This window comes from Pocillopora damicornis, chromosome 2, assembly GCF_964200805.1.
Source record: "Pocillopora damicornis chromosome 2, jaPocDami1.2, whole genome shotgun sequence".
NCBI classification, from domain to species: Eukaryota; Metazoa; Cnidaria; class Anthozoa; order Scleractinia; family Pocilloporidae; genus Pocillopora; species Pocillopora damicornis.
This window is the reverse complement of record NC_142671.1, coordinates 32,500,965-32,524,228: the sequence shown is the minus strand read 5'-3', so window position 1 is coordinate 32,524,228 and position 23,264 is coordinate 32,500,965. Positions and strand designations below refer to the sequence as shown.

The window sequence follows — 23,264 nt, the reverse complement described above, 5'->3', positions numbered from 1 at the left end:
ACCTCACCAAGATTTCTTAATTATCGCTGGTGACCAATTCCGCATTTTTCTGGCATCTATTTTGTTTGCATATGCGAGCACATCTGTATGACTGGTTACAATGAGTTGTTCTTAGGAAAAAGTATTAAAATAGCTTTAAATTTTTAATCAAAAGCAACATCAAGAAATTGCGTGGTAATTGACTACTCCTTTTGCCAGGCTGCAAGAGTTGTTAGTGAAAAACATCCTTTTCGTGTTGCACCACGCATATTTGTAAGGGACTAAGAGAGATCCTATCACATCCTTGAAGCATTAAAATTGTTAAGATTGAGGTGACAGGATTCAAATCCTATATCCCCACTCGCACATGTTCCGAAACACAGTTTCAAATGTTAATAGAAATCCCATTTAGATTATTATAAATCCCACTGTTTGAAAAAGAAAATGGTGGTATGGATGCAAATTGCGTTACGTTAATCTAATTTACTGCGACCATATCATCACCCAATCCGAAGTAATACATCAATCCCAAAACATTTTTAAAAAGTTTACCTTTATTATCAACTCACAGTTTTATAATTAACCAGAAATCCGATTTCAATCGTTACACGAAGGCGCGCCATAAAAGGAGAGGTGCCTTAGGTACCTCTGAATCATTTGTCAATCAACCGTCGTAGCATACAGAACTCCAAAACAGCTTGAGCTGCAGCCAATGCAAGGCACTGACCAGAGGCTAACTTCTCGGTAAATTTCTACGTTTTCATCACAATGGAAGAATTTTTAGAGGTTTGTATTACCTTCCTCCGATCGAAACCTTCTTCAATTGTGGCGGTAAATTTGAATTGATTCGCTTCGCCATCGCCTAAAATTGCCATGGTGTAATTTCATGTCTGTTCTTAAAATACTGGATGTAGATGACCGTTAGAATAAAAAGAAAAGATGAAGAAATGTTCAAGGCATTTCTTCAATAATGCGAAGGGGAAGTGCTGTTAACCCAACGGAAGAAAAATAAAAGCAGAGCGACCATTGCAGGCGAAGTTCTGGAGCACGCGAGTGAACAGCCGCCAACCACCGATTCACTTGGACATGTCCAGGCATCGATGTCGCCAAATGAATCATCTGTACGGGCTTCCTCCACAAATGGTGCGATTTCTTTTTCTTTTTTTTAAATCTAAGTATAATATGATTATAACAATACTGAATGATCTTTAATACATTAGAAAGGTACCTTAGGACTACAGTTCGATACCAACAATCACTGTGATAATGTATCGCCAAGATTGAAACACTCGCGTAACGCAATAATTTTCCAGAAGTAACTAATTGCAGATTTTTTTCGAACTAGGAAATACTAGTTAGAACACACTTTCAAACCACATATTTTTTCGTATGATGCGACAGTTCATGTCTAACACTGCTTCCTTTTGATGCCTTCATTTTCCGAAATGCAGCCTTGCGTGACACCTACGAAACGTTTTGTCCTGCCTAAGAATGTTTTGTCCCGCCTAAGAATGTTTTGAAAGGAGTTATTTCTTTAGAACTACAAGTTATATTTATTGCGATATTTCATGCTACACCATGGGCATACGTGTCAATTAAACATGAACGTGCGACGTAGAAAAGATTAGAAGACGTACTGGAGAGCATTGAACAAATGTGGGCTCTGGAAAGACCCTCTTTACCAGGCTAGAAAAGTCGAACTGGGGGACCACGTTAATGCAGTGCGGGAAAGGATGCCCAATTGTGTTATAAAAGATGTGAGCTCAAGATTTCCTAACCCTCCTGGTATTGCCTATATGGGGCATAAAAGGGAATAATAAAATTCTCATACAAATGCCCACCTCAAAGAGAGCCCAAGTACTCAATATTTTTTAAGGTCCATTTTACAATGTCCACACAGCAAATTATAGTGACTTTCCTATAGGTTAGGAAAAGATATACAGTGCAAAGAAAAGTAACAGGAGGAAACAGAGAATGAGTCTGCTTGGAAATACCTTGTGTCAAACCTAATATTCATGTTTTCATTGCTTGGTACCAGCAGTTGTTAGAATTGGTCCTCTCTAATGACCTCACATATTAATACTAAACATTTGGGCTCCTAGTTGCAATTATCTCAGAAACTGTGGTGCAATGGAAAACAAAAGAGACATCATTTGTTGGTATTAAAAAAGGTAGACCAGATAGTTTCTCTGAAATTAAATGTCTTTGAAGTAAGCACCCTGGTCTCTGCCAAGCGGTTTGAATGCCTGGTATGTTGGTGCATCTGTAGAGATGATGCTTCTCGATTCACATTTTCATTCTGTAAGACAAATGAGTCAATGAGCAAGAGAAGGCAGTGAATCCAAAAAGTGCTAAAGTAGTTGTGCAGAATTAACAACATAAGCATGCAGCTACTACTTCAGGTTTAGTTAAAAGTTTTTTGCTCATCACATAGCCATTCTGCTTGCACCATGACTCTGCATGGCATCTGACATGATTTCCCTGAGTAATAAAAACACCAAGTTATAGAAAAACAGACTAATAAATCAGTACTAATAATGATAGTAAGTATAATGTCTCTTGTTCACCATTATTAAAGAAATATGTGCAATCTTTGAGGTAATGATCATGTCATATCTTACTAGAATAACACAACAAAAGGTACTTACAGAAATGAAAACAAAATACTATGTTCTCAATTAACAGTCACTCAAATTACCTGGTAATGGTCAACTACATTCAACAGTGTACCTGGAAATTCTTCTTCATTGGGTGGACTGTTCTTCATGCAGAAGTATACAAGAGTCCTTGTACTTTTCACTGTAAAATATTCACAATTATTATATTCCATTGTATTCATCTTATATCAAGAAGGAATTTGACATCTGCAGATAATTGTGGAGAGAATATAGCTTTTGATGACTCTCATAAGAGAGATATCTTACCTTTGTCGAACGATTCAAAAAACTACTTTGAGCCCTCATCCCTCTGGGCCCCTGAGGCAACTTCCTTCATTACTTTAGTTACAGACTTTGCACCTGAAAATAAAAAAAAATATATATTAATACCAATAAAATGCTAACTTTCAAGAAATAGTCATAATCATCAAGACAAAATGAGCGAAAAAATACAAGTGTGTACTGACTACCAGGCCAAGAGTCAAAGGAATTAAGTATTCCTTTTGACAAGATCCATATTTTTAGCTGTAATACAAAGTCATATGCCACCTCTGCAACATGGAACCATGAAAAAAGAATTACTTTAGCTGCATTATAAAAGATACTTCTGATCTCCATATTTGTATTACATATGTGATATGATATTATTGAGGATGCAAATTTATCATGCCTTGTGTCTCAGAGAGATAAGTCAGCAGCTCTTTTGTCATAGGGACCTCACGGCTTACTGCTGAAGTTTCATTGGCCCTACTCCAGTTGACAACTGCTAACACCTTTTTGGTCCTAAAGATAATCAGTGCAAATGAAATGATTTTAGGAATGGTGTTGAACATACCAGAGGTTCAACATATCATACAAAGAGATCAAGTAGAAACCATCTTACAAGAAAGAAAGGGCTGACACTGTTGTGTGTGCTGCTGATTGACTGGAATCATGCCTTGCATCTGTTATAACACACTGTAGGAAGAAATGGTAGAAATCATGACACAAAAATGGTCACATTTCTCTACTCACAGATATTTTCAAGGTTTACAATCTGATATAAGATTTTATGTATTTGTATGTGTCAGTCTACATAATATATTCAGAGTATGGCAGGTGTATAAGTATGTGGCCAAAGACAAAATGAAATTGAAATGACAACTTGTACCTCTCCATTCACAGCATATGCAGGGTTACTCTTCACTTGTTCTCGAGCAGCCAACATCGACTCATTGGAGACCCTCTTCACGACTGTCAAGTAACTGAGCTTTTCCAAGACTGTTGAAGTGATTAAAAATAGAAGTATTTTAGAATTGTATCTGGTAAGGCACAAACAAAAGAAGGAACAGTTTAGTCAGTTTGAGCTATCTTGCTAAAACATTCATGATTTAGCAACCTGCAAACTGCTGCTGACTGCCTTCTCCTTGCAAGGAGAAAGACTACATGATTTTCAGAGCATCTGAACATGTGCATTGCTAACCTGTGTTGGAGGTCTTTTTCCCCTCTGACCCGATGTTGGCTGCTTGACAGAAACTTGTGTATTCTCTCTCTGTCAAGCCACAGGACAATACTCCATGAATCAATCTATGAAAGAGAGACAGAGAAGTGACCAGTTACAAAAAACAAAAACTGTAAAATACCGAGATAACAAATTTCAGTAAATTTCAAGCAAAAATAAAAGAGTGCTCACCTGAAATTTACATAGTACTTTGGAGGAGATCCTCCCATGATAGGGGAGGAGAGCCACTTGAAAGAATCTCCACCAACACATGAAATTTTCACTGACACTACATGACTCTGTCGATCGAAGACAAGTGACTCACAAGCGAGGGGTTTTCTACAATAACAACATGATGTCGTTAGCGTATTAGAGAAAAAAGAAAACAGAGTTCGCGGAGATTCTTCCCTGCAGAGATACATGTATAAGGAGTCGTTCTCTGCTGAAGATGCAGCGATTTGCATTCTTTGTGGCGTACGTTCTGCTTGTGGAGGAGAAATTGGAGAAAAAGGATCAGCCAAAGGCAAAGAAATACGCGAAGATGGAGTGGAAGAAGCTTAAGGAATTGAGAACCGTGCAGTTGTGGATGGTGTATTTCGGACTTCCCGTTGATGATAAGCTCAGATCGCTCGATGTCAGACATTTCCTCTCAATTTTCTCCCCAAAAGCTAACAGAAGAGCTTCCATCAAATCTGCATTCTGTGTGCTTGTCGTCGCTTTTGTAAGATTCAACGAGCCCATGGCCATTTTTATGCGGTCTTTGATGCCGAGAAGTTTGCTCTCCTGAGTTCGAGGAACTTCTATGTTGAACGAGAACTGTGGACCTCGATCCGTTGGATGCTTTTTCCTGGGTACAGAGGCTTATACTATTTTGCGAAACGAAACGAAACGAAACGAAACGAAATCGGGTCAGATGAAATAAAACAAAAGGAATAATGCAGATATATTTTCAAATAAGGTAAATATAACTTTCACAAGGATTTTGGAGTAATCGTTCATTAATAAGAAGGATTTTTATTCATTTCGCAAAATAGTAATTTTAGGAGAGTTACTATTTTGCGAAATGGACTATTTTCACTCTGCGGTGACAACGTGACCTCTTTCATGTCGCGAAAATACATTTAAACATTACAAATTAGTATATAACCGAACATTTTGGCCTCCTCTTATTTCTTAAACCGTATTAAAATATATTTCGCAAAATAGTAATTTTAGGAGAGTTACTATTTTGCGAAATGGACCATTTTCACCCCTGCGATGACAACGTGACCTCTTTTATGTCACAAAAATACATTTAAACATTACAAATTAGTATATCACCGAACATTTTGGCCTACTGTTATTTCTTAAACCGTATTAAAATGTATTTCGCAAAATAGTAATTTTAGGAGAGTTACTATTTTGCGAAATGGACAATTTTCACCCTGCGGTAACAACGTGACCTCTTTCATGTCATAAAAATTCATTTAAACATTACAAATTAGTATATCACCAAACATTTTGGCCTCCTGTTATTTCTTAAACCGTATTAAAATGTATTTCGCAAAATAGTAATTTTAGGAGAGTTACTATTTTGCGAAATGGACTATTTCCACCCCTGCGGTGACAACGTGACCTCTTTCATGTCACAAAAATACATTTAAACATTACAAATAAGTATATCACCGAAGATTTTGGCCTCCTGTTATTTCTTAAACCGTATTAAAATGTATTTCGCAAAATAGTAATTTTAGGAGAGTTACTATTTTGCGAATTGGACAATTTTCACCCTGCGGTGACAACGTGACCTCTTTCACGTCACGAAAATACATCTAAACATTACAAATTAGTATATCACCGAACATTTTGGCCTTCTCTCATTTCTTAAACCGTATTAAAATATATTTCACAAAATAGTAATTTTAGGAGAGTTACTATTTTGCGAAATGGACTATTTCACCCCTGCGGTGACAACGTGACCTCTTTCATGTCACAAAAATACATTTAACCGAACATCTTGGCATGTTGCACCAACATGACAGTTTTCAGTGGCGTCTAAACATGTTTAGACTCTCCGTCTCGTATAGAGAACAGAAGCATATCCATGCCGAAATAGTCGTCCAGCAGTTTTATAATCGCAAGTAATACAGTTCCTTTGCTTCAAAATTTTTAATAAAAATAATAGACATGGAAAAGTTACGCGTACGCGCTTCTGATTACACCCCCGTCGCACACCTCTTCCTTACTAGCAAGAGATCGTGTTTCGCATTTGCGCAAGTTCCACGTGCTGCAAGAAGTTTGCTTTGTGCTCGCTTTGTGTGCTGTTAAATCAGGCAAGATTATGGCTTTTAAATTTCCTGTTCTTAAGCCCAAGACCATCGACTGTTCAGGTCTTCCAGTTCATGATTTCAAGTGTTTGACAAACAAGGAAATCATTGGTAAGGGCGCTTATGGTGCTGTGTTCACTGCTAACTGGCAGACTGTTCCTGATGCGGGTGGGAATTCAGCCGCTGCGGAGAAAGTGGTCGTTAAGAAATTGCTCGGCGAGGACATATTGGATAAGAAAACGTTTGTAAAGGAAGCAAGAATCATTCAAGAGTTGAAAAATCCAAACATTGTGAAGTTCAAGGGAATCTGCAACAATCCCTTCGCCCTTATTCTCGAGTATGTGTATTTCGATTTCCAACCATTCGGTATCGAGTCAAAAGTTAGCTCCCTTGCAGAATTTCTTGGTGTTCTTGAGGGCTCCGATTGCGACGGTTTCGTCTCCCCTCAAGTCATCTCCACCATTTGCAAGGATGTAGCATTGGGTCTTAAATATCTGCACGACAAAGATGTCGCCCATCGGGATTTAAAGCCGGCTAACATCTTGGTCACCAATCAACACTACTGTGATCTGACTACAAGTGCTCAGAGAGAAGGCTGGGAACAGCGCCCTCTGCTATGTAAGCTAACTGATTTCGGTGAAAGCCGCTCCACTAAGATACAAACTAATTCCATCCTGCAGTCCCAAACTGCTCGAGTTAATCGAGAAACATCGGTATATATGGCCCCAGAAATGCTGATTGAAGCGATTCGTTTACCGCTTGCATCAGGAGAAGATCTTAAGAGAGCCGACATTTGGTCTTTAGGCATGACCCTGTTTGTATTACTGAACCCTTGTGTCAAGTATCCCTACTTTGATGAGATACAAGCAGCTCTAAGAGAAGGAAAAACACCTCTGCAAGCACTGGAGCATTTCTTCATAACGAGAAAATTGCCAACGGAGCCATGCAAATATCAACACAAGCATGCTACTGACTGGTATTCGGTCAACAAGATTTGGCTTAAGTGTGCTCAATTTGACCCTGATAAACGGCCAAAGGTTGAAGAAGTGGTTTCCATGATCAGCCGGGGATCTACCATGTCTACTCTTAATATCCCCTTGAAGGTTAGTCATTTGTATTTTTTAAAGGGTAATATTTTTCAATCTTGTCAAGAACGAGGAAAATGTTCGTGAAAGGGTCATTAATGTAACCCAGCCAGTAATCGAGCTTTGCAAATTTCCTGAAGAGTGCGAAGTGTTCCGTGTAGAGAGTAATTTTACAAAACTGCAGTTTATCAAAATATACCATTTTAACTTTCTGCAAACAACCTTGTTCTTTTCTCTCACATGATGATTTGTCATGGAAATACGTTTCACAAAGATATTTTAAAAACCATTTTTTAAACGACAATTGTAGACACAAAAAAATTAAAAACCACATTATCTTACTGGCAAAAAGGAATTTGGAGAAGTATTTGTTGGGAAAGTGGAATATTTCCAATGCGTGGTGACAGTCTTGTCGTCCTTGTCTCCTAAAAAAGCCCTCGAACATCAGATAAAACAAGCTAAAATAAACTTATAATGTTAAAAATAATTACAGTAAAGATTATTCATCTTTGTGTGAAAGTCAAACTTTATTCCTCATAGGTCAGTCAAGCCTCATGCCTAGAACAGTACGACAGAAGGGTTGCACAGATTGTATTCAGAGGTGACAAGGTACCTGAAGAATTTCCGGATAATGATGGAACTAATGCCTGTGCCTTTCTATGTGTAAAAATTGCTCATGAAATACGTAAGTTCCGAGTAGAAGCAATTGGGGGTAGTGAGAAGCTGTGGCAAAATATTTGCGAAGTGGCAGAAAATGTCATCACAGAGTTCCCCCGAGTGGTAAATCCATACAGGAATTGTGAGGAACTCTACGATGTTCTGTCGGCGTACCAACTAATACGGAGTGTTGGTGCTGAAGTTGGCAAGTACGATTTTTCCGAAGAAATCTTGGAGAGCGACTTCGTATTCTCCCAAAAAGGGCAGACTAACCTTGTCCATGCCTTATCTTCCATGTTATCGAAAAAAGATTTTTGCGTTGCCATCTACACCTGTGAGCCATTAGTCTTCATAATTGGCCTTGCAAGCGACTGCTTCTTTATTGTAGATACCCATCCTGTTCCCGCCGAAGTTGGTGGTAAAGGCACCGGCCTTCTCAAAGTATTTTCAGAGGTAAAAGAAGAGGAAACGGCATGCGAAGGAGTCTGTCGCTGGATATGGCAGCGCCTGGTTTCTAGTGGTGTAAAAAATTATATGTTGCAGTCGCTCTCTATAATGAGCGAAAATGAAAGGTACCAGTCCTATTTCTTATGATTATTACAATATTATCTTTTACTGTTATTACACCGACGAAAGTGTAGCAGAGGAAATAGATGAATATCGCTTGATGTCCAAGTAACTTTACTTTCGAACACGGTATCCCCTGGACCTGAGAAAGCAAATTTACCATCTATATATTTGAAATTAACTTTGAACAGGTTGTCCAACAGATGATATTGCGGGGTTTCGTTTTAAAAATAATTTTTCTTTCATTTCAGTGTTTCGCCATCTTCGACTAGTAAAGAGCTGGGATTAATAGAGAGAAATGGTATGCAATCTTATCGTTTAGGCACAGATGTAATAATAGCTTGCTTAATTACCACCAACTTAAAGCCGAGTTTCAGGTATTCATATACTGAGCGAGAATTGTAGTGAATACAGTTTGACTGAAAGCACGGTTTGTATTTACCTTAAAGCGTCACTTACAAAACCGTGGTCGATTTTCGTCGTTTAAGATTAGCACTTTCCTGTACAAACCATTAAGTTAAATACATTTCCCTGATGTAACTGTACTCATTCATGTCTGAACAGAAAGCTTATTTGGTTTTACATTTCAACGAACGCCAGTTACCCTACTACGGTAAAATTACGTACTTTTTTAAGGAAGTTACTGACTGTCTATTGTGGGGTTTGTCAGAATTTGAAATACATGAGAATTAAACTGCATAAATGCAATGTTGCCTTACTTGATACTGTGAAATTCACAGATGATTGCTCACCGATTGGCAACAGCGGTGCCGAAGAAAGTGTAGGGAGGGCAGAGCTATCTGTTCCAATGATTGTGCTCAGCAGTAGTGATGGCTCCGACGTAGTCCATACCTCAGAAAGCTATATACATATTGGCAAAGGCCTGGTAGAAAACGAACCTGTGAAAAGTTCTGTGAGCATCAGTTTGGCGTCCATGAGGAGAGATGAGCCCGTGAATGAACTGGATATTACGGGTTCCACAGATGGCGCTATTTACAAAAAACTTCAGCAGTTTATAGAGTCTCAAACACGCAGAGCCAAAACGAATGCATTCTCCAAGACCAAAGTTAACCTAAGTGCAGCCCGCGAGCTGGAAGAGGAAATGGAAGACGATAGCGGAATCCCTTCATGTTCCAAACGACCCTCGAAAAGGTCCACGTAAGTGCCAAAAAAAACTAAGCGGGACTTCTGTTTTTCGGTTATTAACCTTTGTATTCTCCATTAGTATCTTAAGAAAACAGGAACACTCAGTTTTTGCTTTTCCGAATAGAATTTACACGTCACATAAGAAGAGAATTGTTACAAGCTAATGATAGAGGACCCACCGAATTAATTTATTTGTTTCTTTTATATGGAAACGATTAGGTCAACTGAAGTCCAAATAGCATCGCCGTTACACCAAAAAAAAAAAGACGGCGGCGGTCTCACGTATCTTCTTCGAGCAGCCTTAACGTGTCTGAAGAAGATGAGCCCGAAGTTGGCTCCGACAATGATAACTACGATCCCTACAGCAATGAAGACGACTCCGAGAAAGCTCAGGAAGGTAAAGAAAGATTAGAAAAGAGAAAGGAAACAAAACATACAAACAAAATTGAAAAGGAAGGGCAAGAGACTACAGTTGAAATGATGAATTTTGAGAAGTTGGAAAAAGGTTTTTAGAAACCACAAGTTTAGTTTTCTCTCAACTGCCCAGAGCCTTTGTGGTTGATTCAATCGATCAGAATTCAGAATTTAGAAGAAACAGACGGTTTTGAAACACCTTGCGTGTTTCACTTTAAGAAGGAGTTTTGTATAAATGCTTTATAATTGGTAGGCGTTCATTTAAGGTATTTTGAAATATATTTTCGTACGAAGCATACTATATTTCCCCATAATGATAGAGAAAATGGCTGCAAATATTATCAAGAGTTTTTGCTTATTATCTGTGTTTCGTTTGTCTTTTTAGGCCTAAAAATCAATGGGCAACCTGTTTTTAAAGTTTCTCAGAAGGGTCTTTCAACAAAAGAAGTTATAGATATCTGCATCGCAGGTAATTTTGACACTAAGAAAGTCTGCCGCAAGGTGGCACACGGAGTTACCGAGTCGGCCATTTTTATTGTCGATCTAAACATCGTTAATAAAGGAGATTTGACGACGGATGGTAACGGAGTATACGCGCGTCACTCTTGTCCCACCGAAGTTGTCAGGGTAGATTTTTCCAGTGAATCTCGTATCAAAAGAGTCAGCAAACGTAAAAAAGGAAAAAATCCTGAAGGAAGCCACATTTTTTCTGTCAAGCGTCATTACAGCTGGCATGCTTCTTCAGATGAGTTTTGCCGTATTATAACTAAGGTACATGACCACCGCAAAGGGGAGCTTGGACGATATGCTGTTATACAGTATAAAGTAACAGAGGAAGCAGAAAAGCTATTTTCTAGAAAGGCCCATGGAAACGTGAAACATCACAAAGAGGCTTTTTTTCGAACGAAACCAAGCGTCCTTACGAGGATAAAACAGTATGCCGAAGAGAATCCTGCAAAGCACGTAATCACGAAAGTACAGCAAGATGCAGGTGGTGTTTCTAATGTCAAATCTGTGTCCGACATCCCACGTAACAGAAAACAAGTATACAACCAGGCCAGCAAAATAGAAAATCGCATTCGTTCTCGGAGTACAGGACCACTAAAAGCAGCCAATTTTACCAAATTAGTTACTCAACTGCAAACTTCTGACTTTGTAAAAGATGTTTCCTTTGGTCTTCGCAACGGAAAAGATACCTCCCCAAACACATTCGCAGCGAAAGATTTGCATATTGAATGGTTAAAAAGTTTTTGTTCAGGAACCAGTCCCAAATCTCAATGCGGTATCGATATGACTTACAACTGTGGACCTTTCTATTTGACAACTTTAACTTTCCCACATCCTATGTTTGTTCATAGAAATGCACGCGATAAACACCCAACTACTTTGGCAGGCATCATGACAAGCACGAGTAGGGAAATGGAGGACTACGAGTACCTAGCAGCAAATTTAAAGAGGAAGGGCATCTGTAATCTAACCTATGGAACTGATGGAGAAACTCCTTTGGAAACAGGCTTCGAGAAGGTATTTCCAATTCATGGAACTTCTTCAAGTGACACAAATATCCATCTCCGATGTTTTGACCATGTTAAAACAAACATATTAAAGACGTTAACAGAATTGAAGGTACCGTCACCAAAGCAAACGGAAATAGCTCGCGAGCTTCTAGGCTCTGAGCATGATGGGAGAAGGATTATAGGTCTTGTAGATTGTACCTCTGAAGAGCAGTTTGATAAGGAGCTGAAGGTTACTGAGGGCCAATGGCCAGAGGCATTTACCAAATGGCTTCACTCAAGTGAAGGTCGTCTTCGACCTTTATCTGAGAGTATGAAGAAATGCAAGTTACGACCTGTGATCAGGTGACGATACACGATACACGATACACGATACACGATCTCATTGAGAAACGCGTAGTGCAGCCTCATTTAGACGAGCTGGTTAAAGCCATCTATCAGATGGGAGAATATCGTCTGTCCGCAGACTATAATCACCTTGAGGTGGATCCATTACAGTGGACACAAATGACATCCCAGCAACGCAACGCAAAAATAAAAAAAGTCTTTGGTTGTATCCTTCCCAGCAGATGGAGGGTTGAGGCCATCACTAGAAAATTGTCCATAGGCCTTGTCGAGTGCCAGCTCTCATTACAATTTCCTTCTTATGAGCTTAAAGATATATGGAGGAGGGCGGAAATCATATTGTCGCATTATGAGATCATAGAACTTGCAAATACAAACTTCTGCGTCACTGAGTTTGATACCAGTTACACAGTAAAAACAAAGAAAGAGAAGATATCGTGCGACAAGACCTGCAAATCTTTCCGTGATAGTGGTGGTTTGTGCCCTCACGTCCTTATTGTCGCTGAGAAGATTGGTAAGCTGCGAAGTTTCATCACCACTTACACGAGAGCTTCTAACAAAATGGGAAAAATCATCAGCGCAAACCTCTCTAAACAGCTTGGGGGAAAGCCGAATCAACGAGTAAAACAAAGAAGAGGGAAAAATAACGTAAGCCAGGTGCCAGTCGTGTCAAAAGAAGACCCTTATGACGTTATGGTGCCAAAGCCCACGAGATACATCGAGTATTACCAGAATGACGAGCCCTTTTATGTGGTGTTTACTCATGACTACTCGAATGCAAGAACATGTACCGGTTGCACAAATGAGTTCCCCAAGAGAGTACAGATAGCGCCCTACGACATTGTTCTACTTCACGAGGAGCGTTATCGCTACCCTAAAAAAGACGATAACGGCAATGTTGAAATGGTCGTAACGCATAAAAAAAAGGCAAAGAGGTTTTATTGCATTGATAAGAGCTGTATCCTTCCAAGGCACCCGTATTTCTGGAGAGGCTTGATAACTGTCACCAACAGTGTAAAGCAGCGTTTGAAAGACGGTCACAAGGATTTGCTTCTTGCAATGTTGAAGTTTGAAATAGGCGAAAATTACACAAAGACCTAATTCAACAAATTAATAGTATTTCAATTCTTGTTTCTACATTAGTCTATTCAGTCGTTACAGTAGAACTCAGCCAGCTCAAATTTCCTAAGGAGACAAAAAATTGTTCGAGTTAGCTGATAGTAAATGACTGAAAAATTGGGCCAAGGGAAATTGGATCTCATTCGAGTTACCGGGGGGTTCGAGTTAGGGGGGGTTCTAATGTATTTCAATCGCATTTAAAACTTTCTCAGGTTTTGGGTTTCCAGTAAACTTGCAATTTTTAAAGCATATGTAAATCTTTCAAGTAATCAAATATGTACTGTTGACAATAGAATGGCAATATTTTTTATCATGGCGTAAAAATAATTCATTTCGTAGAGTAGCAATTCTTCCAAAATTACTACTTAAAGAAATATATTTTTATACGGTTTAGGAAATAAAGAGGTGACCAAGATCGGGAGTGCACCATAATGTAATGTTTAAAAATAAATTTTTGACCCGAAAAGAAAGACATTTTTGTCATTGAAGGATAAAAATATTTCGTTTCGCAAAATGGTATGCCTGCCAAAAACTACTATTTTGCAAAATGTATTTAAATACGGTTTATGAAATAAGAGGACAAAATCTTACTGCATCAACCAAATACATATTGTGTGACACGAGAATGGCAACATCGTTGCCGCCCGCCGAGAGTAAATAATCCATTTCGCAAAATAAACATTTTTCGGAATTACTACATTCAATTAGTTTAGAAATTACTACATTAAAGAGGAGGTGACCGAGATCTTTGAGAATATACTATAATGTAATGTTTAAATGTATTTTCGTGACGTGAAAGAGGTCACGTTGTCACCGCAGGGGTGAAAATAGTCCATTTCGCAAAATAGTAACTCTCCTAAAATTACTATTTTGCGAAATACATTTTAATACGGTTTAAGAAATAACAGGAGGTCAAAATGTACGGTGATATACAAATTTGTAATGTTTAAATGAATTTTTATGACATGAAAGAGGTCACGTTGTTACCGCAGGGTGAAAATTGTCCATTTCGCAAAATAGTAACTCTCCTAAAATTACTATTTTGCGAAATACATTTTAATACGGTTTAAGAAATAACAGGAGGCCAAAATGTTCGGTGATATACTAATTTGTAATGTTTAAATGTATTTTTGTGACATGAAAGAGGTCACGTTGTCATCGCAGGGGTGAAAATGGTCCATTTCGCAAAATAGTAACTCTCCTAAAATTACTATTTTGCGAAATATATTTTAATACGGTTTAAGAAATAAGAGGAGGCCAAAATGTTCGGTTATATACTAATTTGTAATGTTTAAATGTATTTTCGCGACATGAAAGAGGTCACGTTGTCACCGCAGAGTGAAAATAGTCCATTTCGCAAAATAGTAACTCTCCTAAAATTACTATTTTGCGAAATGAATAAAAATCCTTCTTATTAATGAACGATTACTCCAAAATCCTTGTGAAAGTTATCTTTACCTTATTTGAAAATATATCTGCATTATTCCTTTGTTTTATTTCATCTGACCCGATTTCGTTTCGCTTCGTTTCGTTTCGTTTCGTTTCGCAAAATAGTATAAGCCGGTACAGATGGCTTATTTCCCTCAGCCATAACGAATAAATTTCCCAATAAAGATATCTTTCGAGCAGCGACGGCCAAGACTATTCTCCAAACTGAACTAGAGTTGTGAAATTCTGTCTCAAAATCGCACTTAGTTGTGAAATCATCCAAACTTTAGAGGTTTTGTCACAGAATTGTCACAGATAACAGTAGTCTGAGCATTGCGCATAGAATGTGTCATGAATCCGCTAGTTTCAATGGGAATAATCTGAAGGCTCGAAGAACCAGTTTGTATCAGGGGCTTGGGACATAAGCCGAAGTTACACGGCGCGAATTTTGAAAAGACAACTGTGCGACTGTCTCGTCGATCGCAGATAGCGCTTTGAGCAGCCGAACGATAAGTTAGTGCCAATTAATATCAAAATGAGCTCAATTATGGGAATGAGAGTCAACAAGACGCAATATCTTCTAATTTATTGACACAAAAAAAACACTTAAAGTGTGTCTTCTATGCAGACCGATTCACTCATGGTGGGAACGTTGGTCGCCATATTGGATGATTTTTGCATTTAAGCTGAAACAAAAGGGAGGAGCCACCCTATTTATAACGCGCCTTCGTGTTAAAATTCACCTTTCACAAAGCCTTTCCCTAACGCAAGCAATCATCAGGAAAAATAATCAATTCGGACTTTTTTCCATAAAATGAATGTTCAAAATTAACATTCCCACCTCCCCCCCTCCCACTTAGAGAACACACTGTTAGGTCAAAAAGAGATATTTTGTTTATTAAACTTGAATCATCTACAAACAGTATTATGTCAAAACTAAGGTTCTCTTCTTTGCGCAAGTTTAGGCTATGTCTTTTTAAAAAAAAAAATTATTTATTTGGAGCTGCCGGTGTAAATTTAAAGAGAGGCACCATTCTCGCAGGCGAGCTGCAATTTTAAACCAAATCCTCTGATTCTTCCCTTCCGGCCACTTAAGCGATAAATGATGACCGGTAACGAAGGTCTCGAGGGATTTGGCCGAAATTCTAAGGGTCTCCCTCAGTAGAAGAGGAGTCTGGAAAGAAGTTAAGAGTTAATTTCTATTCCTACAGATGTACTTTGCAAACTCTGTAAGTCTTAAAACTTCATGAGATGGTTAATTTGCTTTATTGTCTTTCTTAATATCGTTTACGTAGGGAGTTAGATGACAATCAGATAGCAGAGCTACCACGTGGAGTCTTCAGCTACAACATCAAGTTGATTCGACTGTAAGTAAACAACAATTATTGCTTATTCCAAGAGACTTATTTTTAAGAAGCTTATACAGACCCAGCCACACGTGTAAACTGTAGCAATTTGTAATGTTGGGACTCAAATCCAATATCTCAGCTCACGTACTTACTAAATCTTGGTTTCAAATTTTAACTGCCCTTAAGTCTATGCGTTGCAAAGGGGCCAGTTTACAGCTCATAATGGCAGGATCAAATCCTATATCCCAACTGGCATATTTGCCAAGACCCCGCTTCAAATTTTAAGAGAAATCCCATCGCCGTTGTTATTAGTGGGAGTGGAATTCAGTTTCTATTAAAAAATTTTGTTAATCCCACTAGCTTCAAAAAGGGTTCACAGAGACGCAATTTACCGAAAGATGGAGAGTTCAAAACTCAGCCGGTCGAAAAGAAATTTGAAGTTAACAAGAATAGCAAAATCAACAAATTCCAACGTCCTCCTTCCCACTTCCCCCCTCCCACTTTGAGAACATGTGGTTAGTTCGTAATATTCAGATCAAAATCGAACAAATCACATCGCGTATTTACCAAAACTTGGTTCTAAATTTTAATTGCCCTCTGGCCCATGCGATCGGCTGCATTGAAAATCCGATTTCAATCGTTACTGATCCCATTTAAATTCACCTTTTATGGAGCCTTTCCCTTAACGTAAGCAATTATTAGGAATAAAATAATCAATTCGGACTTTTTTTCATACAATGACTGCTCAAAATAAACATTCACACCTCTCCCCTTCCACTTTGAGAACACATGGTTAGGTCAAACAGGTGATATTTTGTTTATTACATTTCAATCGTTTACAAACAGTATATTGTCAAAACAAAGGTTCTCTTCTTTGCGCAAGTTTAAGCTGTGTATTTGTAAAAAAATTAATTTTTTTTGGAGCTGCCGATGTAAAATTAAAGAAAGACATGATCCTTGCAGGTAAGCTGCAATTTTACCAATTGCAGAAAAGGAAGACTAAGAAAAATTCAGGCTCAGACGGGGTTTGAACCCAGGCCTCCCAAAATATTGTTACCAACTGAGCTACAGAAGTAAATGTCAACTCCTCCGCCCCTATGCCTATTTACTTTTATAGGACGCTTAATAGCCCTTTAATATTTGCTTCAGTTTTATTCTGGTCATTGTCCTTCAAATTTTTTTAAGTGCGTATAACAAAACATTTAGAAACATTTTATTGTCGAAACGAAGGCTCATTTTACCGCGCGACTTTTCGATATGAATTTGTGATGAAATAAGTTTCTTTTGACATGCGGATTAAAATAAAATAAAGACATGATTCTCGAAGGTGAGCTGCAATTTTACTAATTGCAGGAAAGTTGACTGAAACAAAAAAAATCAGGCTCGGACAAGATTCGAAACCATGCCATTACATTTCAAGACTAATGGTGGAACAAAATTTTCCTAATTTTCGGTTTTGTTTTTCTTGGACCTTAGCACTAAAAATCCAAACAGGAGATGTGGACTTTTTTTGCCGTACATTTCCAATACACATCAGTAGATTCCCATGGGAAACGTAGTTTTCCGATAAAATGGGCAAAATTATATTCTTAAAGCCATAAAGCGAAACAGCTCATATCAAGCGCGAATGACTTACAGCGACTTACGGCGCTTTATTTGAGCAAATGCAGCAAGCGTGGTACATAGCTAAATATGCCTCGTTTCTTTAAAGCCATGAAGCGGAACAGCCCATATCAAACGCGAATGACTTGAAAGATACTTATACCTATAAAATATCGTTTTTCAAGCCTTAAAAAAAAGAACGCGCTTAACACAAAAATATGAAGTACAGTATACGGGATATATGCCTCGTTCTTAAAGTCCTGAATTATTAAACAGCCCATTTCAAGCGCGAATGACTTGAAAGATACCTCGTTCTTCAAGCGCGGAATACTTCAAATCTCGTTCTTTAAGCCTTAAAAAAAAAACTTAACACAGAAATGTGAAGTACAGTATACGGGAAATATGCCTCGTTCTGAAAGCTCTGACGCAAAACAGCTCATAAACAGAAATCTGAAATTGCACAATGTCAGTTACCAGAGATCACTCTCTCAAACTATACCTGCATTCTTCTGCATTCCTTTTATTTTACTGACAATTGATATGTCGAGTAGTTTGAGAATTGAAAATTTGTCGTCGAGTTACTCTTCCGAGTCAGCTGAGTGAACGGTATTGCATAAAAAAAATAAATAAATAAAAAAGAATGAAAACGTTCATTTTCTTCATTTGGTCAATTTCACAGAATTCCGTCCATTCTACATATGCTACAGATCTGTTTCAAGAGGGGAAATTTGTCTAAATTGTATTGCGGGTATCTTTTTAACCTCTCGAGTTCGCGCCCCTTTTCGCTCTGGCTTTGTTTCGGTTATTTATCTCCTCTGAATGTTTCATGATAAGAAATTGACCCCTTTATAATTATTTCCTTAAACCATACAGTACAAAAGCGTTTGAACATAGAGTTGAGTTGAAATAGGTTTGCTTGTGAAGTGTCTTCAGCGGTCTCGCAGCCGAGGTTTAGTCAAGTAACCATTATCAGTACTTTTTATTCGGTTTATCAAATTCACGATCGTTGCGCGCTCAGGATAAAAACAAACAATATTACTGCTGTTTTCTATTTTTTCTTATTTTTATTCTATTATGCGATTCAAGGAAAATCCATTACCTGACTCGTGAATTCCACGTTAAATTGCACACGAAAACCGTGCTTCGCGATTCATGCGATGTCAGTTTTCGCGTGCAATTTAACGCGGAATTCCCTCGCCAGGCAATGAATTTTCCTAAAAATTGATTTAAGGTAGCCTAAACGGTGAGCATTTTAAAAATCACCTATTTTTTTTTATAACCTTCTCTAACTCGTAGTCAAATAAACGTTTTTTTTTTCCCGTCGGATACACTGAAAGAATTATTTTATGCTCAACCTCAATGATATTTTGCTACATTTTTATCATATGGAAGTTAGGAGACAACCAGCCAGAGAAGCTACCACCTGGAGTGGTTCCAGTTCCATATTCGAGTAGAACGCAATCGCAAATTGACACGTTTAACGTGCTTCACTAGCTCCATGACTCATTAAATGTGTGTACTGAGACAATTGGATTCTTAATTATTCGTAAGATTGTTGACGAGCATAAGCTAATAACTGCAATTTATTGGGTTTCTTGTGAATTAGAAATGCGAGTGTCGAGACTTCGAAGATTAACTTGCACTGCTTCCACTCTCCTTAAACGGTTTCTTCCGATTGCATGAGTTGACTTGAAATCTGAATATACTGATTTTAAAATGAGTTTTTTGAAGAAAAAAAATTGTGAAGCACTTCCCCGATCACAATCATTGATGCTTCGATGAAAATTTTTGATGTGCTTTTTAATTTCGTTGCCTGGCGTGTCACCAAATTTTTCTTGATGTCTGTTCTCTAAATCTCAAATTCAGAGCGCACAAAATTAAGTTGTTTGCGTGTGTGCGTATGTTATCCTGTCTAATCTTTGACCAAATTTTCATACACATCCATAGATCGTTAAGCATAAACGATATCAAGAAGTTGTCTAATAATTTGTTTTCTGGATTATTCAACCTGCAAACCTATTAGCTTTACTTTAACTGTTCCAGGATTTTACTAAAACGCATGTTCCTTCATGAATAATGATATCACACAGTTTCTAGAACTCTAAGCTACTAGCATAGCAGGTGGCGTAATACACAAAACGATCGCAATGCTACATCAGTTAACAACTCAAGTTCGAGATAAAGACAAATATAATTGGAAACATAGTGTTCTTAACGATATCAAGTAATCGGCAAATAGAGGCACTTGCATTCAAAAGAGCATTAAAGAAACGTCTAAACAACCCGTACTGGATAATGATGGATGGAAAAAATCATAATATGATCCCCTCGCCTCTGTAGATAGAAAAACAACAACAATAAGGACAACAAGGACAAACACAGCAAAAAAAAAACATTAAATGCTCATTTAAATGATCTTTGTATTCTTCTTATTAGGATTTGAATTCTATCCAGTTCTTTAACCTGCTGTAACTATTTAATCATGCTTTTTCATTTGCCTAATCTTTGTAGTCTCCTCCCTGGCAACCAAATAGAAAATCTACCGCCTGGAGTCTTCGCTAACAACACCGAGTTGACTCGCCTGTAAGTAAAACATTTGTAGCTTCATATTTGATACTATCGATACTATTTTATTTCAAACTTTAAAAATTGTGTTTTGTACAACACTTATTGTTATATTTTGTAAGCAACTAATGTTGATTCCATTCCACCTGTAATACAACACGTGTTAAACTGTGAAGACCTAAATTCAGATTATTCAGAACATATTTTTACCCAGTCCAGGGTAGTAACATCATTAATAGCATTTCCAAAGTTATCCCTACCATTACTTTTTATATTGTCGAGAAGGACATGATTTATCTATTATCTTTAAATCACGTTTCTAAACTTCACCAGAGATCATATCTCGATTGTTCCTTATCTCGTTACATTTACCTAATTTTCTGTTCTGTTTTTCTTTGACCTAAGTAGTTAAAAAAAAGAAAAAAAAGGTAGATATCGACTATTTGACGTACATTACCAATACACACCAATAGGTAACGTAGTCTTCCGATGGAATTGGCAAAATTCTATTCTTAACACCTTCCAAGGGAAGTAAGATACGTTTGACGCGAAAAAGGTACCGGAAATCAGATGAAAATCAGAGAGGGCACATAATGTTGTCCGATGGTATCCTTCGATACCTATTTGTCGAATGGAATCCGATGGGGTTTATGGGAATCCAACGGTGTCCATCCACGTTCACCGAAATTACTGGTCTTGTGGTTAACCTAACCTCAGACAAGTGTAGTATAAACGAAATACGCCTCGTTCTTAAAGCCATAGAGCGAAACAGCTCTTTTCAAGCGCGAATGACTTGAATTTATATCTTGTTTTTTCAGGCCTTTTAAGCAAAACAACGCTTTACGTTAACAAATGCAGTATACATGAAATATGGCCCGTTTTTTAAGCCATGAAGCTAAACAGCTCATTTCATGCCTCATTCTTAAAGCCCTAAAGGAAAACAGCCCATTTCAAGCTCAGAAGACTTGATATATAATGTGTTCTTCCAGCCATTTAGACAGAACGGTACTTAACGCAGAAAAATTGGATGCACCTGACTTAAAATATGCCTCGTTCATAAAGTCATGAAGCAAAACTACTCATTTCAAGGGCGGATCACGTGAAGCATATCGTGTTCTTCGACCCATGTGCAGTATGCGTGAAATATGCCTTTTTCGCCAGACCGTGAAACGAGATTGGTAGATATTGAATTCGATAGAAGTAAAATCTGCTCTATTATCTTCTATTCAAGGTGAACGAAGCTGGCATAATGTCAGTCACAACAGATGACTCTCTCAAATTATGTCGGCATTTTCCTGCATTCCTTTGATTTTTATGACAATCGATATGTCGAGTAGTTCGAAAATTGAAAAGTTGCCATCGAGTTGCTCTTCCGAGTCAGCTGAGTGGAAGGTATTGCATGAAAAAAAACATGGCAAACGTTCATTTTCTTCATTTGGTTAATTTCACAGAATTCTGTCCGTTTTACATACGCTACTACTTTGTTTCAAGTGTGGGAATATGTCAAAATCGGATTCCGGGTATTGGCCTTTTTGACCTATCGTGATCGCGTCCCTTTTGTCCTGGCTTTGTCTCGCTTATTTATCTTCTCTGGATGTTTCATGATAAGAAATTAACCCCTTTATAGTTACATTCCTGGACCAAAGCACAAATGCGTTTGACAAGAGAGATGAGTTGAAATAGGGTTTGGTTGTGAAGCGTCTTTAGCCGTCTTTCAGCCAAGGTTCAGTCAAGTAACCATTTAATCAGGAATTCTTTTCGGTTCATCGAATTCTCGATAGTGTCAAATTTGTCACTACCCTCTATCACTCAAGGGGATCATTTCATATTGTCCAGAAGCCCAGCGCGTTCGAGGTTACCTTCATCTATCTTTTTCTGAAAAGACTTTTTATTTCCGTGCAGATAATTATGCACATTGGAGTAAATTAGTAAGTTAAAGGGAAGGATAGACTTCAAAAATTCAGAATACTCATAAAAAGCATTGAAAAAAATTGTTGTAAGGTACGTCCTGAAAATGTTTCTCATTAGAGCCTGATGATCTCCAAGGGTAAAGATCAGAATTCAGATTCCAATAATTCTGAAAACGATCGCCGGATACACCAAAAAATGTAAGCCAGCGCCCTGAGTTAGATTTGACTTCAAAAGTTGTAGAAATTAATCACAGCGATGCATGAACATTGGGAAAACGCTAAGAAAAGAAAAGCCCAGGTTAATAAAATTGCCCTACGGAAATGTGATGTGCATTCTCAGTTTTTTTTTTTAGCCAAAGTTGTTAGGTTATTTTGGAAAACTAATGAAGCTGAATAGAAAGAGATCAGAGATTTCTATAACGTACTGTATAGGAATTATAATTATGTATCCTAGAACTTTTAATAATGAAAAGCCGATTGAGGTAGCCACCTTTTCTCTCACATTTATGCATTCGTTTTAGTCGTTAGTGATGTGATGTGCGTTTTCTTTGCAGAGACCCATTTTTTAGCTTTTAGCTTTTTAGTGTGCGGTGTGCGGTGTGCGGTGTGCGGTGTGCGGTGTGCGGTGTGCGGTGTGCGGTGTGCGGTGTGCGGTGTGCGGTGTGCGGTGTGCGGTGTGCGGTGTGCGGTGTGCGGTGTGCGGTGTGCGGTGTGCGGTGTGCGGTGTGCGGTGTGCGGTGTGCGGTGTGCGGTGTGCGGTGTAAAATAATTCTATCCTTGAAAAAAAAAGAAAAAGAAAAAAAAGAAAAAAGCTTGGCTTAAACAGAGTTAGTAATCACCTTTCCTAACTCTGGCTTATACTTTTGTGGTAATTCCATAGTCGAGTAGAACACGATCGCAAATTGACACGTTTAGCGAGTTCTACTAGCTCCATGAATAAATTAGTAAACTGTGACGCTTCTTTTGATGTTTTCTTCACGGACGACGAGATGGTGAGGTGCCACACGTCAGGAACTAAGGGTTTCCAGTAATTGGATAGCGGAAAATTAGGCTTTCTTGTGTCCGTTTTACAAAGAAAGTTTGACTCGTCATGTTTTAGTGAGCAGTGGGATCAGATAGCCGCTCGCATTAATACGAAATG

At 38.1% G+C, this 23,264-nt stretch overlaps 1 protein-coding gene, 1 long non-coding RNA gene and 1 pseudogene across 8 annotated transcripts in view; 1 reads left to right on the top strand and 2 right to left on the bottom strand.

Moving 5' to 3' along the window:
* Positions 1-4,982, bottom strand: part of LOC149050902 (uncharacterized) — a 182,267-nt gene extending 177,285 nt beyond the window's left edge. For 3 of the 5 annotated variants that reach the window (XR_016184118.1, XR_016184119.1, XM_089197937.1), the window contains exons 1-5: positions 4,309-4,982; positions 4,099-4,202; positions 3,787-3,896; positions 3,520-3,593; positions 3,307-3,419 (exon numbers count right to left, since the gene is read on the bottom strand). Coding sequence is in view for 3 of the 5 variants with exons in the window: in XM_089197937.1 (XP_089054063.1) it covers positions 3,307-3,419; positions 3,520-3,593; positions 3,787-3,896; positions 4,099-4,202; positions 4,309-4,580 (673 nt within the window). In the remaining 2 variants the exon portion in view is untranslated. The remainder of the gene's footprint in view (positions 1-3,306; positions 3,420-3,519; positions 3,594-3,786; positions 3,897-4,098; positions 4,203-4,308) is intronic. The other 2 variants (XM_089197938.1, XM_089197942.1) reach the window with 2 other exon arrangements.
* Positions 1-23,264, top strand: part of LOC149050895 (G protein-coupled receptor GRL101-like) — a 227,358-nt pseudogene that overhangs the window by 157,040 nt on the left and 47,054 nt on the right. The gene's annotated exons all lie outside the window — the stretch shown is intronic.
* LOC149050903 (uncharacterized) lies at positions 516-2,915 on the bottom strand. 2 transcript variants are annotated; one of them, XR_016184129.1, is made up of 2 exons: positions 2,678-2,915; positions 516-2,460 (listed from the first exon to the last, which is right to left on the bottom strand). It is a non-coding gene; the product is annotated as an uncharacterized LOC149050903 (long non-coding RNA). The 2 variants fall into 2 exon arrangements; XR_016184127.1 differs by having other exon boundaries at positions 516-2,278.